We start from the raw sequence: 21,111 nt of genomic DNA, 5'->3' as shown, positions 1-21,111 counted from the left end.
GGGACCGTGCATGCTGGGTCAGCGGGGAAAGAAGGGCACGATAGGGGTGAGTGCACTCGCTTCCCATGTGGGGATATCGGGTTGTCTTCTTTCTTTAAAAATAGCCACGCGGCAGCACAGTGCGTCTGTCGCAATTGTCACATGCCCTTGGTGCCGGTTTGAGATAAGATGGTAGCTTTGCATGCATGGAACAATGCTTGACGTCTCGGCGCTGTTGCCAATCTAGGGGCACTTGCGTTGGGGACACTGCAATCAACAGAGAGAGCCTGGCGTTTTAAGTCGGCAGAATTCTTGCCTCGTCGTGCAGGAGTGAGATGGATTGTTCTATCACGTGACACTGAGGGTTGGTTGATGGCATATGGGAGCCCTTTATCCAGCAGTGGCTAGCTATTGGCTGATGATCTTTAAGATGCCTACTAGTGTTGTCAAGAGTAATAGTTTAGCACCCCGGTCCCTCCTTAGTTCAGGAACATAGTTTGATTAAATAATAGATTTTATTTGCCTCTAGTGGTTGCAGGGCTCACATGAATCTTTTGCATATAACATATACCGATGGAAAGCGTCCAAGTCATACAAGCGCGAATCAACACATCTAGAGTGCATGAAGAGAATCGATTTTTGACGGTCTGTCAGCCAGAGCACAGTGGTGCATGTGTCAGAGGTGATTGCAAAACATTGCTTACATTGAGTATACTGAATAGTCTGGAGGGAGGTTCCAAGGTCCAATCTGTTTTGAGATGCGAATGACACTAGTTATTGCCCTAACATATGTTGTTGCGTAGAGTGCAAATATACAACAGATTGTATGAGAAGTATGATAGATGTGGGATTTTAGCCATGAACTTCATCAAACTCCTCCATGAGTCTGGTATCCGCCAATTTAATGAGCATCAGTTTGTGCTCATCACGGATGTTGGTCCCGAGCTAGAGGATAGCATTTGTCGCTGATAAAATAGCACTTAATTTGGCTGCCACTGAAAAGATGATGGCCTGAGTTAGCCTCTCATTTACATTTGAATTTCACAACCCGCTGATGTAGAAGATGGGCACCATCACGCACCACCAGGGCAACTATTAGTCAACCTGTGAATATATAATGAAATAAGTACAGTACTGCACAGTAATTATATAATTGAAGGTTTCCTTTTTTAAATTAGGCTACTGTGTACAGTGAGGGAAAAAAGTATTTGATCCACTGCTGATTTTGTACGTTTGCCCATTGACAAAGAAATGATCAGTCTATAATTTTAATGGTAGGTTTATTTAAACAGTGAGAGACAGAATAACAACAACAAAATCCAGAAAAACGCATGTCAAAAATGTTATAAATTGATTTGCATTTTAATGAGGGAAATAAGTATTTGACTCCTCTGCAAAACATGACTTAGTACTTGGTGGCAAAACCCTTGTTGGCAATCACAGAGGTCAGACGTTTCTTGTAGTTGGCCACCAGGTTGGCACACAGCTCAGGAGGGATTTTGTCCCACTCCTCTTTGCAGATCTTCTCCAAGTCATTAAGGTTTCGAGGCTGACGTTTGGCAACTCGAACCTTCAGCTCCCTCCACAGATTTTCTATGGGATTAAGGTCTGGAGACTGGCTAGACCACTCCAGGACCTTAATGTGCTTTTTCTTGAGCAACTCCTTTGTTGCCTTGGCCGTGTGTTTTGGGTCATTGTCATGCTGGAATACCCATCCACGACCCATTTTCAATGCCCTGGTTGAGGGAAGGAGGTTCTTACCCAAGAATTGACGGTACTTGGCCCCGTCCATCGTCCCTTTGATGCGGTGAAGTTGTCCTGTCCCCTTAGCAGAAAATCACCCCCAAAGCATAATGTTTCCACCTCCATGTTTGACGGTGGGAATGGTGTTCTTGGGGTCATAGGCAGCATTCCTCCTCCTCCAAACACGGCGAGTTGAGTTGATGCCAAAGAGCTCCATTTTGGTCTCATCTGACCACAACACTTTCACCCAGTTGTCCTCTGAATCATTCAGATGTTCATTGGTAAACTTCAGACGGGCATGTATATGTGCTTTCTTGAGCAGGGAGACCTTGTGGGCACTGCAGGATTTCAGTCCTTCATGGCGTAGTGTGTTACCAATTGTTTTCTTGGTGACTATGGTCCCAGCTGCCTTGAGATCATTGACAAGATCCTCCCGTGTAGTTCTGGGCTGATTCCTCACCGTTCTCATGATCATTGCAACTCCACGAGGTGAGATCTTGCATGGAGCCCCAGGCCGATCGAGATTGACAGTTCTTTTGTGTTTCTTCCATTTGCGAATAATCGCACCAACTGTTGTCACCTTCTCACCAAGCTGCTTGGCATGGTCTTGTAGTCCATTCCAGCCTTGTGTAGGTCTACAATCTTGTCCCTGACATCCTTGGAGAGCTCTTTGGTCTTGGCCATGGTGGAGAGTTTGGAATCTGATTGCTTCTGTGAACAGGTGTCTTTTATACAGGTAACAAGCTGAGATTAGGAGCACTCCCTTTAAGAGTGTGCTTCTAATCTCAGCTCGTTACCTATATAAAAGACACCTGGGAGCCAGAAATCGTTCTGATTGAGAGGGGGTCAAATACTTATTTCCCTCATTAAAATGCAAATCAATTTATAACATTTTTGACATGTGTTTTTCTGGATTTTGTTGTTGTTATTCTGTCTCTCACTGTTCAAATAAACCTACCAAAATTATAGACTGATCATTTCTTTGTCAGTGGGCAAACGTACAAAATCGGTAGGGGGTCAAATACTTTTTTTCCCTCACTGTATATGCATTGGATGAATGGCCACCATGCACGCACAGATAGGTTGTTATAGGCTTGCAGGACTGTGTTGTGTGTAACGGAGGCCAGTGCAACAAAATCCACCTCCGATTAGCATGGTTGGTTACGTATGGTGCAAAATAAGTTCAACATTCATACATAACATTCACCCATGCCTATGTTCCATGCCTTCTCCAACCCGCAATGACCAGCGTGGAGAAGTATGGTCAAACACCACCAAAGAACATGCACGGTTTGGGGTGGTGCTCATCCAGCAATAGACTAACAAAATAATTGTTTGTGTTGATGGAATGAGATTCGCTATGGTATTTATCGCGATCAAGTGTGAATTAATTAAGCTTGGAACAGCTGGTTGTAGAAATGGGCATTTTAAGCGAGTGACTTGCCTCTGGTGCCCAGACGCTGCTTAATTTTGATTGCTTTTAAATGACAAACAAGGCACACACCCTGCTGCTTAGCGCCTGTTATTTTCACGGGCACGTTTTCAAGGGTCACCTCCCTGCACAACCCACATTCCAGGGCAGGTTTGCAATTTCGTTCTTTGGTACTCCCGCCTTACAGGTCGAAGGAGTGCCGTGTTGGCACCTCCGTGAGTTCTCTGCCGTAGGTACGAGTACCTCAAGCCTCCGGTTGTTAGGCTGAATTTTTTCCCCATTTAGAGTTGCTAGAGAGAAGTACATCCCTAAAGGTTGGAGGGAAGAAAGTTCACACGTAATGGGGTGGTTTGTGGACTGTGGTTTTTGTCTTCCGAGTCCAAGAGTTGGAGTATTTTGGCCTCCTTGAGTAGTTCATGGTAGCAGCTCTCCTTTGGTGTGTTTTCACATTGTGCCGCTTGCTGTTCAGCATCACGTCTGACATTTCGGTCCAAACCACACCGGAGATCTATACAGCACAACCGTGAAAATCTGCAGTAGCTCTGGTTTGAATTGTGTTCGGAACATTTTCGACAACGCAACCGCCATACATTGTGAGATGGAGGGGGGGGGAGGCATTTTTTTATCCTCCATTGAGTATTATCCATTGTCATTAACAGAAATGCATCGGCAATTTTCTTCTAGCTGTTATCTCCAAATACAAGGCAAATTGTGGAACAATAGTCGCTGCCCATTACATACTGAATACATGGATGTCTGTACAGTATATATATAAATTTTGAACACTTCGCGAGCTACATGTCTTGAGTTCATGCCATTGGATCAAACCCCTTAACTGACGAGTGCCTGGTAAGAGCCGGCAATCTTACCAGTCTCCTGTGCATTGTAAATGTGTGCTTCAAAATACTGCCACTCACATGTGTGGAGCTGTGGTGATTAACCATCCTTAGAATTTCCTGCTGCACTTATTCAAACTGCAACCCCCCCCAAAATGAGCTTAACATAAATACCCTGTGATATACATTACAGGTGGGACATGTGGGAGGGTAGACGAGGCTGGAGTTGTTCCATGTTTGAACCGAAGGGCAAACTTTAGATGTAAAACACATGTCTCTGTCGCCCCCCCATTGCTCCCTCTACCTAGCCACCGCTTCCAGCCTCTTCCTCCTCCCCTCCCTTGTCCTCGCAAAACTATGAGGTCATATTAATACATCATTACCAATGCAAAAATAGTAGACCTATACATTTTGTATGGATGTATGTTGAACTTCTTTCACATCGTTCTTAGCCAACCGTGCAAATTGTAGATGCGATGGCGTGATATTTTATTGGCCCTCAACTTGAGATTCGTCATACAGAACCTAACTTGTTGCACTTCTTTGTAAAGAAATACCCTTTGTCATTAGGGATTACATAAATCCATTTGTTTGAGATGTGACAGATTTTGCCTAAGAAATTCTCATTTTTGCCTGAACAGCTCTGCTAACCTTTTTCATTCCCCTCAACCACGCTCAACCCCTCCTGGCTTCCATAAACAAAAAACCCAAGCATGCATCCACATTCCACATTCCGATTTAGAAATATTTAATCTCGGCCAGCACAAATACCAACTGTAATATCCACCAGGCTGCAGCGCCGGCCGTTGTATTTCTGAGACTCCTGTTACACAGTCCCACGGGTTGATTTAAAGGCTTGTAACATTAAGACTCAAAGAAACACGTTCCTGTGTTCACATTGTGAGCCTGTCTGGAATTTTGTTTGGACCATTTCAGGCCATGACTGCCAGGGCAAGCCTTTGTGATGGCATGTTTTGTCATGCCTGCCGGGGTTTACACACACTGAGCTGGCACCCATGTTAATTCATCACCGATTGCAGTTTTCTGCAATTGTCTGCTGATAAATAGTTTTGCCACCTGCACTTTTGACTGGCACCACAATGTGTGGCATAGCCTTTAAGGCCTTTTGCTGGCCACAAGCAATGCAGGACCAGGGCAGCACTCTTACGAACACCGCCTATTTGAGTCCACATAGTTTACAAGGCGGATGGCGATAGTGGAGCCAGAGGCATGGAAAGGGCTCACTATGGCTTGCTTTGGGTCAGAGTGACCTTAATCTGGACTTTAAAAAGTATATCAGCTTGAGGCGACTGGCTCTCACGCACTACGCACAGAGAACCCCCTCCTCTTTAACGCTGTCTATTTATCAATTTGTCACTGGTCAGACAGAGTATAAGTGGCAGGGGAAACCCACACTTTATCCCATCCGACTTGTTGTGGTCGCATTCCTATGAGGAGTGAACAGGCAAAAAAAAGCTGGATTAGGAACTTTTCCCCAGCCTCTGTGCACCCTTGAAAATGTAAAACCCAAGACCTATTGAAAGTGAAAGCATGCACCGTAAATTGTCCACTTTACGTCCACCGTATGTGTTTTCACATAGTACTGTAACGTAAGCATAGGGTGATGCCACCGTCAATCGATTGACGACCCCCATGATACACGCATCAAATTGTCTCAAACCCGATGTTTACAGTTTGTGGAGATTATTGGAGTTTCAGCACTCTCCACATCTCCCACAGATATTCGGAGTCGTGGTTCATAGGGCCATGGATAGGAATAATTCTATTGTGTGTAATGTACGCAGCATTGTTCGTGAATATGCCCAAGCACCTTTTTACCCAGGGAATTTCCACCCAGTAGCCTTTTGGCTATGGTGGCGATTGCTCTTGCACAATGGTCATGGGATATTTGATGTTGGTCCATCAATGGACAAGATGTGTTTCCTGTAAAAGAATGGTATGCTCAATTTGTAAAACACTAATTTATTTTAGGGATCTGTTGATTCAGTATTGTATGGTGTGTGTATGAATGCAGGGATTGCAATGAGGTTTGATGTACTTGTTTAAGTTCTAACGTCGATTATTTATAGGGTGCAATTATGAATACAAATATAGTTACAGCATTTGCTCATTTTATCTTTAGATCAATTCATCTAATATTCAGGAATGTTTTGTTTCTTAAGGGAGGCAATCCTTATTTATGGTTTGGCACTCCACGTTTCACCAAGATATAACTGCACAATGTCCTGCGCTTTGGAAGACCCCATAGGATCTTGAATGTCTCCAAAAAGCGGAAGAAAAAAGCCTCCCATCACGCACATATATTTTTCGAGAGCTGTTAAGCCACGTCATTGAGTTGGCAAGTTTGTTGTCCACATGTTTTGCTGATATAACTATGGTACCTTTTTCCACCATTTGTAAATGTGAGTAATTTTTATGGACTCTAAGAAAACAAACCTGGAGCACAGTATGCAGGTTTTGAGTGTTTTGTAGTGTTTAGTTATGGCTCTGGAATATTTACATGTTCTCCCTGAGCCAGAGCACCATCAGATTATTCCTTCCGACCTCTCACACGGGCTATTGTAGACTGAATGCTGCGAATATAAAGTGGAATGGCAAAGGCAAGGCCAAAGTAGCTGGGATGAGACCTCGGATTTGTTTTAGAGCGCGAGTAGACTCAATCGACGGTCTTTTTTTGTTTGACTTCTTGCTAGACAGTTTCACAAATCCTAGAATTTAAAAAGTAGGACGAATGACTGACTGTTAAATGGATGGAGATTTTCATGTAAAATTTAGTGACATTGCAATCAACCAAAAATCATTTCAGAGACGACACGAAAAACGGGAGTAAAAACGAGCCAGAGCAAGTCTATAATATTCAGAAGGAAAGAGTGGTTACACAAAAAAATCAGAAGATACAAAAAATTGAGAAGTAATTGATGTATGTAAAAAAATCAGTTACCTATTTTCCAACAATTAAAGACTAACCGCTGATGACATACTGTGGTAGCTATGCCAATAGTGGTTGTTTTATGGTGTTCTAGAGGTTGATGCATGTTCTGACACCAGATGCTTGAAGAAGGCTTTATTTGTCCCTTGCTCTGGTAGCCCACAGTTTTGAGTTTCCGTCCCTCTGAAGTGTGCGCCTACGGTCGGTGGGGGGAGTTTTAAGCACTGCCCGGTTTATTATCACAGAGAGACGGCTGGCCAGGGGTTCATAAGACCCTTGGGATGTTGACGTTGTTACCCTCCCAGGCCCATCGCTAATGTTCATTACGCTATAAAATAAATACAAAGTGACGTGTTTATGCTTGCTTGCGTGTGTGTTATCAATATGATTTACGTTTGTTTTCCTCGAATTAGGAAATCTCAGAGGATGATGCCGTTCGCAGATGTTGAGCTTTGTTCGTGTTTGCAAGCGAGTGTTACACACACACACGGTTATGGGGAGGCAGAGAGGGCAGGAAAGACTTTGTATTGTGTAGTGTAATGGTTCCCAGACCTGTTGTCCGTGCAACCAGTGGTGGTCCACAAGGCCGTAGGTCTGTGGAAGTCTTGTGGGCACTACAGTTTGGAGTAGTTTTAAGTTTGAAATATTTTGTAAGTGCGTGGTGGAGCGCATTTTTCTTGTTCTTGACATCGTTCCATCGAATTAGACTATTAGAGAAGCACTGGTGAAGTGAATTGTACCTGCAGTTAACCAGCATTGTTTCAATCGATGAAGCAATCCTGACTGAATGCCAAAACCACTCCAGACGTTTGCTTGTGCCAATTTCGCTGATAAGATGCACTCCGAAAAGGCCATGTGGACAAATGAGCTGTGCAAAGTTAAACATATATATTTAATTTGGAGAGACAGTGGGGGGAAGGAGGCTTCACTTATTTTGTTACCTGCACTTGGGTTGCCCCACTCCCCCCCCCCCGATTTGGTGTTGATAGCTTACTGTGGCCTTCCGTCATGCGGCACAAATTGCCCATGCACCGCGGCCGCCGTGGGTGTGCGCAGCCTTTGAATGAATGCTTCTCGCGCACACACGCACCGCAAATCTGCTGGCATTGTCCTGCACAATCCCCGAGGTCACGTGACGGGACTCAGCGCACGTGCACGCTGGTGTTTGCTTTTCTCCTCTCACCCTCTGTGCGGCGCGAGGTGAATCTCATTGTTCGCCGCTGGAGAGGAGCTGCCTTTGCCCTCGGTGCCGCCACGCGCACGCACGCACGCGCGTGTGTGTACAGTCATTTTTGTCAATCCACTGTTGGATGAGTGTCTTTCCCCACCACCGTGTGGATTACGCTGGATTAGTTCAGGTCGGTGAAGACTTGAGAGCCATGGACGTTGGAGCACGGTGCAGTACTGTACAACAATGGATTTTGTCGCACTGCCCCCCGCTGATGACATAGCCCTGCAGTGGCCTATATATCAGTTGTATGCTTGCTAGTTGTTCATCCAAGCACTCTCTACGCTTCCCATGATTAGCACTTTGAGATAATGACGAGATCGTGTGTATTTTGGGTGATACGATCGTGCGATGATGCGCGTGTTGGTAAAATTTTATTAATGTGCCAAACAACAATGTAATTCTGCTGAGATTTAGTTTGCGGCTTTCTTTCATGGCAGTGTCGTCGTTTTTTACGTTTATTTAAATTCCCTGGCTGTTTGCTGACGCAGCCATGCGTGTGTCACGCACAATAAAAAACAAAACGCAACCACCGAAATTAAATCTCTTGTCACATAGTTGGAAGCTACTAAGCAGAAAAATGTACCAGTTCCACTATTGCTGCATTTCCTAACTCTGCTTTCTCATTGAATTGGCTGATGATGAATGAGAGCATTTTTTTACCTTTAGACTACCTAGCTTCTAGCTCTGACCTTCAGAGTTATTTGCTATTTGATGCCCTTTTCACCGGGTGCTGTTGTGATGGTTGAAGGAGAGGCTCCTTATAAGGAGATCTCTGGCTGCCCAGGAGCGATCGTGGCCTGGCGGTGAAGCTGAAATTCTTCCTGTCACTCATGATAATTCCATATTTGCTTTTGAAGACACCCAAAACATGAGGGCTCGAACATGAAAATTCAAACATAATTTTTATCTCAATTCAGGTGGTTATGAATGTATGTATGCGTTTGTAAAGTAAGATTCAAAAAACATTTCTCCAGATTTGCAGTTAATTTGTCTTTCTTTAATTTACTAAAATTAACCACACCTTAATATTTTAATTTGGATTAAACATATATATTTATAACTATTTAGCAAAATTTATTTAATTGTGTACATTGCATTATCAAAATAAATAAATCCGAATGTAATGTCTATTTTGGTGCTATGTGTTGTCTTTGTAACAAGGTTTCAATTTCCATGGCAGTGGCCTGTGTACAGTAGCTTGTATTGCTGCTCAGGTATTTAATGAGCAAACCCATGTGACTGGGAGCTGTTTTCAATTAATAAAGATGGCATTTGCGTTAAGCATTTAGAGAGCAGTTTCCATGGAACACTCTAAATAATACATTCAATTAATGAGCAGTTGTTCTTTTCAAAAGCACCCACAGTGTGCCCCAGAGGTGACCATGTGCTTACAGAAGCAATATATATTTGAGCATTTAAAAAAAAATCCTTACTCTGATGTGAGGAAAATAGTGCAATTCAGGTGAATATAGTCGTTTTAAGTAAAAAAAACAACATTTGACTGGATGAGTGTCACTTTTAACTGTTTATTAATCAAACCTAATGGCACTTGTTTAAACATTTATATTTGCATCGGATTAAAACACGTGGAAAGGTGTGCCATCGAATATAACGGAATCAGATATTTTGATTACATTTATTATTTCTGTCAAACAATTTGCTGAACATGGTCTTTTGATAAAGCATTAAAAATCATTTCATGGGGCAGCCAAGGACAATGCCTGCATTATTAGGGTGTCTGCATACAATATTCTTAGCTTTCCGAGAGAGCACCCTGCACAAAGAGTTACGTTCTACCCTTATTTTTACCTTAATCTCTTTTTAGAATAATTTGTTTTGGTGGGTGAGCTGTGGACTTGACATCCCTGAGATGTCTGAAAATCCTTGGATTCCCACTTCCCCAGCCTGCTGAGATACAACCAAGTAAACACTTGTATCCCTGATTTAAAGCTTTCGTGACTGCAGTAATTCATATTCTTAGTTTTTTCGGTAAAGTCACGTTGAAGAGAAACAACAAAATAACAAAATATATAAACAACAAAATAACAAAATATATATATTTTGTTATTTTGTTGTTTCTCTTCAACGTGACTTTACCGAAAAAACTAAGAATATACTTGTATCCCTGTTAAATATTTCATGCCGGACTGCTATATTTCTGCAGGCTCCCTTTGACCCCAGTGGTGAGATGAAAGTCATAATCGAATCGGAGGCTAATGACGCACAGGTGGCCTCTGCCGCCCCAAAAAATATAAAAAGCGCATTTGTGTCGGTTGGGGGGATGGAGAGTCAAGCGCGTTGGAGCGCAGCAACCTCTTGCTGTCCCACAGACCTTGTTTTAAAATGGAGAGATCGTGGCTTAGGCGTGCCATGGCTGCCTGTCCTGTCTGGCCAGAAAGGTTTTTCTCAGAATCCGTGCTTGCTTCAAAGAATGCAGAAATATTAATGTGTTTGTCAGTGTGCTTGCAAGTGGCATGTTATGGACTGGCATGGCTGCAGGGTTGTTCTTGGAAGTTAGCATGCATAGTTCGTATTCTGAGTTACTAACTTAATCCATGAGTCATGAGTCCTTTACAAAATATGATTTTTTATAACATATGGACCAATCGTGATTTCCTGTTAAGCAATGCCTTTGAAGTTATTGTTCCATGTTTAAATGTGTTATTTGTTAGTGCCTCAACCATCAAAATAAACATCTGTGTTGGAATTGTGACCAGACTTATTATAAATATGGACTCAACTTTTCACCTTTTGCTAAAAACGGATCGGTCCCAAGTTCAACATTATACATGTTGCCCTTCCTAGTCTGGGTATTTAATACGGTGCATTCCATTTCAGGTAGGGGTGCTGCAGGACTTGACTCAGAAGTCATGGCCAGTTTGGCACCCTTCGGAAACTGCAATACAGTGCCCTGTGTAATCATCACCTATGCCACAGTGGCTTTGGTTAATAAGTTTACACGTTATCGCAATGCGGTAACAATTTCCTGTAAGGCTACCAAACTTGGGCATGACCAAAAGCAGTGGCTTTATGGCTTCAAATGATAATCGGTAGACGTTATCAGAAGTACAACACCTTAAACTACCAAACTTGGGTAAAAACTTAGCAATCACTATGTGGCACATGTTAATGTTTGCTCTTTTACGTTACAATGTGACTTTGTTCTGTGGAGTTTGCCAAACTTGGGCAGTACTGAAGTGTCTCAATATTGGGGGTTTTGATTGCCTAAATGCTAATTGGCCGATATAACTGGCACGAGTCCAGTCGTTTGTCCATCTGCATTTATTCCGTTTTGCTCTGCACATCGATCTGCTTGGTTCTCCAGCTGTCGGACACTTTGCCAACAGCTGGGAGTATTCACGAGGAGGGCTCTTCCGTTCTTATCCAGGTATTGCTCTGTGCATTGCGACAACTTTTAATGTACTAGAAAAAAGGGCCAGCACAGAATTTGTTGAGCTTTGAAAATATTCCAGAAGTGTTTTATTTTTTTATAACAGCTGACTAAGAAAACTATAAGAGCCCATGAGTTTTTAATTTGTCATCGTGAGATGTATTCTATTCTAAATTAAATTACACAAAAGCTCTGTTGGTTATTTACTGAAATTGCAGGCTGTGTGGCACGTGTTGCGAGTGTGGGTCGAAAGTGGACTTAAGCCCCTTTGTTGAAGCGAATTTAAAGGATGCAGTTTTATAACTGAGTGCTTTAAGATTGTTAAAAGGAGGGTTTTGTTTGAGTATTTATTGGTTTCACTTGATTTGTTAAACTGATCGTAAAGTAAACATTCATTCTGAGTACCGTGTGCGTGCATATTATGACGCAGAAAAAAATCTGTCTAGACAAAACTACGTTGAGTAAAGCAGGTTGGTACGTGCGTGAGCGCCAAATGTAAATGAGGTAAGCTCGGACACGTGTCGACATGTGCGGTGGTTCAAGGTGTCTTTGCGGACGGGACGTCGAAATGGCAGCAACGCGTTGCTAGGTTTACCGCGTGAACTTCCCTTGAGCCGATTTACCCAGGTACAGGCACACGCTGTAAATTAAACAATCTCTCGCCCATCGTTGGGCTCGTAAATGTTCACGTGATATTTTTGGTTGCCACCGAACTCCCAAGGCTGGGGGGGGCCGAGCAACGGAGGCCGAATTAAATAAAAACAGCTCATAGTTATAATTATCAGACACGCGGGCGGTGGTGATTGACGCGAGGGTGCTGGCTCTTTGAGGGCTCTCGCCGAGGTGTGATGTGGATGTTTAGGCGCAAACGATACTATCTGCCAGGCTGCGTATACGTTGATTTCAGGCGCTTTGACTTTCCAGTCGGTTCAGAGTTTTCTATCTCTTCCAACTATATTTATGCGTTTAATCGTGGCTTCAAAGATGTTTCCGAACATCATAGTTTTATTCAAGTTCTGTGTTGGGGAAAAAAAAAGCCATTCGTATCATTAGTCATGATATTTACATTTACTCAGCCTTGTCTACAATTGTAAAAAAAACAATTGTTTTCTTATTTTGCATTCGTATCCGTCCGTGGCCTTCTGCGCATGATCCTGTGTGCATCCATGTTGGACATGCTGAATGCGTACAGACATGCGTTTCCCCCGCTGCTCTGGTGACTATAGCTTCCCCATGTGTCCCTTAAGCATTGTTGGTTATTAAGTCTGTATCCGTCCTCAGGGATGGACTAAAACAACTGAGAAAGATCCCCCGTGAGCCTACAGAGGCTGTTGGGGCAAGTGGTGTTTGCGAACACCTAATGAAGGCTGCACGGCGTATGAGGCGGTGATGTGCTCAGCATGACGATCGGTCCCTTTTTGTTTCCTCAGTGCTGATATTTACACACTGCACCAGGTACTCATTTAAGGTTGAGTTCATCTAGGGCAAGCGCAGGACCTATTTAGATATTCACAATTCAGCGTTGGCCATGAGCGGGAATCGTACTTGGGTCGGCGGGTTCGTAGCATCGTGCATTATGTATGTATGTATGTTGAACTTGTTTTGCACTGTACGTAGCCAACCACGCTGATCGGAGGTGCGTTAAACGCAACGCTGCCACTCCCCACGTTCATCTTCAGGGACGCGCACACGCACGCACCTCGCCTCTCCACTCGCAGCCACGTCCTCGCGGCGGCACCTAACCGGACGCTCGCTCCTTTCGCAGGACCGATGATCGGGGACCCAAGGAGCCAGCCCTGGGCGAGGTGATGGTTCCACCGCTCCCGTCGACATAGCGACGCCGCAGCTGGGAAGCGGGGGTGCGGGGAGGCAGCGCTCGCGCGTCCCGGCCGCACGATGGGGGACGTCGCCGGCGAGAAGAACAGCGGAGCGTGCCTGCTCTTCGACCGCTTCGTGCAGGCGGGCACCTGCAAGGGCACGCTGCGTGCCTACCAGGACCTGTGCGAGCTCGTGGACCTCAAGCCCAGTGACTTCAGGACCTTCTACCCCAAGCTCAAGTCAAAGCTCAATTACTGGAAGGCCAAGGGCCTGTGGAGCAAGATCGACAAGCGGGCCGCGCACAAGGACTACAAGAAGGGCAAGCAGTGCAGCAATGTGAAGGTACGCAGAGGGGGCCCCATGCAGATGATGCCCACGTTTGGTGATCGATCGACATTCGCACCGTGCTCCGCGCGGCTTTCACCTTCTGTGTATTTTTTTTGGAACATTTATTTTGTGCGTCCGGTAACCGTGTTTACATTTCTGTGTAGAGCTTGGTGCCCACATTTTTTGGTTGGTTAAATAGATTTTATACGCCCACTGTGGCGGTTCTCGACATTGTAAATTGCGGTTTAGAGTGATTGTATTACTTGCATAGCGGATACATTAATCAAAGGCGAGAAGTCTACAAAACGCACGGCAAACGTGAGTTCCACTGCCCACTCTATCAATGCGGAGTTGATCTAGGGGATAAACCTTAGGCCCTGAGAGAAAATGTGGGGAGAAAACTGCCTCACGTGTGACAACCTCACCCTATTGTGTCCAGCTTGTTAGTGTTACCTTGGAGAATGTGCCTGCAACACCGGTGCATGGCAGCCGATCTGTAACTTAAGACTCTTTTTTTTTAAAGGACGGCAGTTATTATTAAAGCCACTCTTTGGTCAATGCAGGTTAAACCCCCACCGGGTGTAGGCTACAGTACAATGTCAATGAATGTGAGCTTTTTTTATTTCATTCCAAATTTCACTTCTCATTTAATAAAAAAACATTAACCTTTTGTCATTTTGTTTCTCCAACCATGTTATTACATTTGTGCTGTTGGCACAAGACAGTATCTATTCGGAGCTGAACATCACGTTGTGTGTTAGAGATAGTCCATGGAAAGTGATATTGTAGAGCTACTTCGGAGATCCTTCAAGTGACCTCATATCGACACTAGGGCCACAGCACCCTTCCCAGTACCCTGCTGTACTGATTGGACTCTTCAGCTACCAAAGGTCGCACAAGTGCAACAAACACGACTTCTCCGAGCAGTCATCGTGGAATACAATGCGACAGTCAACATAAAAAAATGTACAGATGATGCTTCGCAAGTCAAGCCGAAGTTATTACATGTCAGTTTAGTTTTATTGTTTATTTTGATGCGGTGACCAAGCTATGACCAATGACTTGCTTGAGCTGAGAAGACGGTTTAAGCAGGGGTGGCTGAAACCCAGGTTAGAACCTGCATTATTACATTTTCTTGTTGATTTTATTTATTTTGTTATCCAGAGGATGACTAGTTTAAAAATGTGGAACCGATTATATATATTTTCTACATGCTGTGCAAATTAGCAGCATAACTGTGTTGGCACGCAGCCCGAGGTGATATGAAGGTTTGCTTGCATGACGTACAGCGCTCTGAGACATGAAAGCATCATTTTGGCTTCAATCCTCTTCTATCATGTGACCACAGATACGTGTGAAGCAAAGCCTCACGCAGTGATGTATAAGCATTGCTTTGCAAACTGCACAAATTTAAAACCTCCTACGACAACTAACTGCGATTAATTGATGGTGACAATAACCTTAAATTGTCCTACAGTCGTGTACAGGATCCTGTGAATAATACTTCCAAGTTGTGCTTAATAAGAGGAAGATTTAGTGGTGTGCTATTATTTATACACCCGCATTTGCTTGCATGATTAGCTATGTTAATGGATATTTTCAATATTATACAACAATTACTTGATGTGTCAACCTAAGTCTTTCTTTAACCATTACCTGTAGGCTAGAGTCTGAGATGCAGATGTTCTTTTATAACCATACAAATTGGCTCATATCTCCCATCAGACATGAAGTTAATGGAGATAATAAAAAGTGGCACTACTCAATGATTCTTACCCATTTTAAACATTCTTAGAATATTCTTCCTCCTGGACAATTTCCCACCGATGAAAATTATTGGCAAGAGAAGGGACGAGTTCACTTAATTGGTGCAGTTTTTTGTTTTCTTTTTGTTTCTCTAACGTCCCAGCCAAATTTGGTTAATGTAGCCTAAGTTTATGACATACAACGTACTTTGAAGTAGACTACATCATCTATCTATTTGCAGCACCTGGCATTGATAAAAATAGTGAGCAGTGGACGGCACCGAAGAGCTGAGCGGAACTCGCCCACATGGCTCGCTTCAAAGTCTATTTATTTATATCCTCAGTGTTTTAAACCTCCTCCCCCTGTATCTAATTAAGGGGATTGGAAATGCTGAGAGATTCATCGGCGCAGCCAACAGGGACACGCGTAGTCAGCAGCTTAAAGCGTTACTTGGAAGACCCGAGGTGTTAATGGGAATTTTTCCCTTCAGCACCTCTGTCCTATTTCCCAGCTTGTAACCGTGAATATCAAAGGTCCAGTGGTGACAGATGTTGGCAGAAGTGACACGGCTAAATTAGTGACGGCTATTCTCAGCGTTGCCGAAAAGAGAAAAGGTAGTTTGACCTGACTTGCCCGGTCAACCCAGGAAGAGGTTCCTTCCCTGGGGCATTGCTGAATGGAGCCAGGCACTCTGGCCAGAATTATTTCCATAAAATAAATGTTAATGGGAAAATAACCCAGTATGATGTGAACGGGTGGAGAAACTCTATTCTGTTTCATGAAGAAGCATTCTGTAATTTAAACGACTAATGTTATGGCCATTAGAGTTACAATTACTGGAGCAAATCGATGCCAAAAATACATGTGTAATGTCATTTACAATAATAGGAAAATATGTGACAGTGTACAGTGTACAGTGAGGAAAAAAAGTATTTGATCCCCTCCTGATTTTGTACGTTTGCCCACTGACAAAGAAATGATCAGTCTATAATTTTAATGGTAGGTTTATTTGAACAGTGAGAGACAGAATAACAACAACAAAAATCCAGAAAAACGCATGTCAAAAATGTTATAAATTGATTTGCATTTTAATGAGGGAAATAAGTATTTGACCTCTCAATCAGAGATTTCTGGCTCCCAGGTGTCTTTTATACCGGTAACAAGCTGAGATTAGGAGCACTCCCTTTAAGAGAGTGCTCCTAATCTCAGCTCGTTACCTGTATAAAAGACACCTGTCCACAGAAGCAATCAATCAATCAAATTTTGCCAACACCAAACCATAATAATGAATACCGATTCGCGAATGTCACTTGATAAAGGGGGACAGTTCTCAATTTACAATGCGGCCGCTGCAATTCTGCACCGCTGTGGCTTGCGCGTCTGCTGCTCCTGCACGGGCCTTGGCAGTGTTCCAAACGTGGCCGGCTCCCCCCCCCCTGCTGATGGGAGCTGTCACCCCAATTATTTATAGAAATGCCGTGGAATCTGTAATGACCACTGCGATTGGGATGGGCTGCTCGGATTACGTGAAGTTGGATAATCGCCCGTAAACACAGCAGCCATTAGTCCAGACGCTCATGGGACCCCCCCCCCCCCTTACATCCACTTAGTTGACACGAGGAGCGTTTCAAAACACTCTTCACGACGACGCGATATCGCTGTAATTGTCGCGTTCTTTGGACATTCACGTGGCAGTAACTCTTTCCCTGACTCGGCATGGGAGCGCGGTGCTGTAATTTGTGTTTGGCCGAAATGACACACAAGGGAGGGGGGTAGAGGGGCAATGTGCGTGAGAGTGTGGCCGCTGCAGAGACGGAGCGATTGAAATCGCGTACCGGTGTTCGGTGGATTATTACTGTACAGGACGGCGAGGCATACAGAGGGCATAATCAGATTGATCATAGCTGATGAAATGCCGCTTGGCAAGGCTAATGTTTAATAGTCATTCTTCTGGAATGTCATGGGCGCGTGTGTGTGTGTGCTAAGTTTCAAGTTTGGTTTTCACGAACTGACACGTGATTTCAATGTCGGAGCTGAATGATCGACACAGGTGTTTGCTGCAGCAAAAGGGCGGACAGTTTAGCAACCAGAGGTGTGCGTTTGCTGCTGTGTGTGTGGGTACAAAAATTGAGCTGAAGTTGGAGGGTGTATGTATGTTGAATTATGACCATCAGCATCATCATCGGCCAGGATCAATCCACTGCTGGATGAATGCCTTGCCAAGTTTTCCGGCTTCTCTTGCTTTTCTGTAATGTAACAATCATCTTAGCAACGTTGCACAAGAGCAGCTGGATGTCCTATCGGATGCGTTCTTACATGTTGAAGATTGGCTTTAGGTGCGCTGAGCTTCACCACTCTACTGCAGATATTGGCATTTCCTTTAAAGAGCTGAACGCTTAATTGGTAAAGCACATCTCACGTGAGCCTGACTCGAGTTGTTAAGCAGGAGGCTAATTTACAATGTAGCCTCAGGGGGATACATTGACTGTTTATGTAAAACATACATGTAGATTGCAAGGTGCATGTGGCAAATGTAAACTTCATTGCAGATGTGACATTTGATTCACAGTAATGTCAAGTCACGTAATCCTCCCACTGCATTTTTGGAAATGCAACAGTTTTAATTCGACCAAAAAATGGGAGCATATACTCGCTTGTAATACCGTAAATTTGATCGTGAACCATAAGTCACTCAAATGTTTTCATTTTCAGAGGTTCCTTTCAGAAAATCTGTAAATAATATTATTTGATGGGTCTTTTAGTTTGCTGTTTATTAAGTTACGAAACCCAATAACGTTTTAACAAATAATACGCTGATACGCCGCAAAACACTGCCACAAGACCCATGTTATAGGTGAACATTTAACAGATTTAGGATTAATCTTGTGTTTTCTGGAGACAACTTCCTGTCACTTCATTTAACTGCGGATCAGAGGAGGAACCTGCTGTGCCTGTCCTTTAATATGTGTCCTTGCATGCCCGCAATAGGTTGACTTTTTAGCACCTGCTCTTACCCCTTCTGAGTGCGGAGGCGTTTATGTTCAGATTAACATGGATAAGAGGATGAATTTGCCAGACAACTCCTCTTATCGGCGGCAGAGAAAAAAAAAACCCACTGGATAAATTGTTTTCATGGCTTGGATTGTGGCCACAAATTACAGGAATATCAGATCAAAGATGAGATTCCATTTAAGGTAATCACTTTACAAACATAATATAATTCTTGAGTGTTGCTCGTGAGCAAGGATGGTGTCTGTACCCAGCCCAGAGTCGCGCTGCTGTGTGAAGGCGGGTTTCCCATCCACGTGCACACTCGGGCACCATTTTGCCTCCACTGAGAACTTTGTTCCAGTGACATTTGTCCAAGTCGAAGTCGAACTTCACGAGGCTGCTGTTTTGTCCGTCGAGCATGCTGAAATTCAAAGATGTCACCGCCTAGTACACTTTGTGTTTTTCCTGATGATATTTTACTCTCATGGCTGCTAACTAGAACCTATTGGGTGAAAACATTCCATTAAACATTTCTTTAGCCGTTTGTTTACTGTCGATGCCATTAAACTACATTGTGCCCTGGGGCGTATAGGGATGAGTCGCTCTCAAATAAATATATATTTTTCCCCAGTCTCGGAACTTCTCCGTATACCACTTGCGAAACACCATACCACTTTTGTTTTGGGCCCCACTCGCCTCTTTCGAGATTGTATCGCATTTCTTAACAACAGCACAGTGAACGGCAGGATTACACACGCGCCACTTGCGCAGGGCTTGCGCTGTTTGAAACACTCAACAGTGTATCGGCACTATCCCCCGCGATGCTGCCGGTAATGAGCACAAACGACGCTTGAATGAAGGCGTTTGCAGTACCACGCCTTGAGGGGGTGCGCCCTTTGAAACGTGGCCCAGCACGAGGCAGCGCCACTCCTTTGGTGCCCTTTTGAACGGCGCGTGCTCACCGCCCAGCCGTCAAGCGACTGCCCTCCAACACTGGACCGTAGAGAACCTGTAGATTTTGGACAAGCTAGCATCTGAAGAATAAGATGCCAGGAGTCGCTAGTGGAAACACGAGCTGTGTGGCCGCGATGAAAGCCACACTGGACACACTGGACGCTGCGCCGGGCCAATTTTAGGACCCTTCTATTGATTTTGCTGACGTCCACTCAGGGCGTCACAGGGCATTTATGTATAATTGACATTGTGCTAATGGCAAGGATCACGTCATTTTGCGCAGATAATGTTGCACCTGCCAAAAGTTTATTAGATTCATCATTGGCTGAACACATCTTAATATAATCTAGGATTGAAGCTTTCGTAACTGCAGAAATTACTATACTCATTGGTTCTTTCGGTAGAGTCACGTATGTAGAAATAAAATAAAATTAAAATAGATGGCGACGTTTCGAACACAACACGAGCGCTCGTCCTCGGTTGAAAATATATAGATGGACTGTAGAGCTTGGGTGAATGTTGGTGCTGGCTCACCTGCCCGGCTGCCTCCTTGCTTTGTCTATGGGTCCTCATGGAGATTGAGATGCAATTTGCATGATCCGATGCTATCTAAAATAAAAAATATAATTTATAGATGACATCGCATGAAGCGAGTTACCAAATGATCGGTTTACGTTGGAACAAGATGAATGGTAGATGGAGTTAGCCCGAGGCGAACTTGGATGATTGACTTTCTGGTTAAGCACTCTAATATTGTACCCATTGACTTATCTGGCTGTGGAGCACTCGGGTAGTCATGCCACGTTTCATTGAGTAAATCCGGTTATTACCCTCTCGATGCGTGGAATCGAATCATGCACGTGAGAATCTGTTATTTATAATTCATGCGTTTTTGTGTTGTGGATTCACGTGACCTCAGATGCTGCTCGGGACACTGCATGCACCACAATATTAGAAACAAAACAAATCGATTGTTGAATCGAATCCTGAGCCTGAAATCATAGCAGTTCATGAATTCACAAGGGGGTGAAATGGTACATGTCTGGTGTATAGTAAAATTATAATTCAAAGGACAAGTCTCTACACTTCTGGCATTGGTGAAGAACTCGTGCTGTAGATGTCCGCATTGTAATTTCGAGTAATTGCAAGTCCAGACAGCTCGGGGAAACCCATGTTCAGGAACATCTATTAAGGGACTTTGTTATATTATCGGCCAGCACGCATGCTTACCTGCGTGTTCGGAAGGCCGCCCAGTTGGCAGCGTTAACCGCTTGTAAGAACGGGGCTGGGGAGGAGGTGGGGCGTGTTTGATTTCTCAAAAGTTGTTGCTTGTTTTTTTTAGGTTTCATAATGTGGCTTTGTTGCGGTATTCTTTTGCTAGGAAACATCTGAGCCAAAGTAGGAGCGTATGGATATTACTGGATGCCGGGGAGGAAGTCTGCGGCTTTCCCAGGGTGACAGTTTTCAATAACAAACGACAAACGGCCATTGGTGTTTTCTAGCATCCAGGCTGCCAAGATATATCAGCACCGCTGCTTTTGTTATTGTGGGCAGTGGTATGTGTAAATGTTGTATGAAAAATAAGGTCGTATTGAGGCCCGATTGGCAGGTTAGGATACACTTGAATAGGCAAACATTTGTGAGAGTCTTTATATTTTAAGACACCACCAGCTGAGCTTCTGCTTTAACCAACGATATGATATGTTATGTAAA

General features: G+C 43.9%; 1 protein-coding gene across 10 annotated transcripts in view; it reads left to right on the top strand.

The window, feature by feature from the left end:
• Nucleotides 1-21,111, top strand: part of LOC116939898 (protein-methionine sulfoxide oxidase mical3a-like) — a 143,109-nt gene that overhangs the window by 18,070 nt on the left and 103,928 nt on the right. For all 10 annotated transcript variants that reach the window (XM_076065306.1, XM_076065308.1, XM_076065307.1 and 7 more), the window contains one exon: nucleotides 13,328-13,722. In XM_076065306.1, the coding sequence (XP_075921421.1) occupies nucleotides 13,459-13,722 (264 nt within the window). In that variant the 5' untranslated portion in view covers nucleotides 13,328-13,458. The remainder of the gene's footprint in view (nucleotides 1-13,327; nucleotides 13,723-21,111) is intronic.

Source organism: Petromyzon marinus, chromosome 7, assembly GCF_048934315.1.
Source record: "Petromyzon marinus isolate PM22_M1 ecotype Great Lakes invasive population chromosome 7, UKy_Petmar_22M1.pri1.0, whole genome shotgun sequence".
Classification (NCBI taxonomy): domain Eukaryota; kingdom Metazoa; phylum Chordata; class Hyperoartia; order Petromyzontiformes; family Petromyzontidae; genus Petromyzon; species Petromyzon marinus.
Note: the sequence above shows the minus strand (reverse complement) of the source record. Positions and strands in the feature narration are given on the sequence as shown.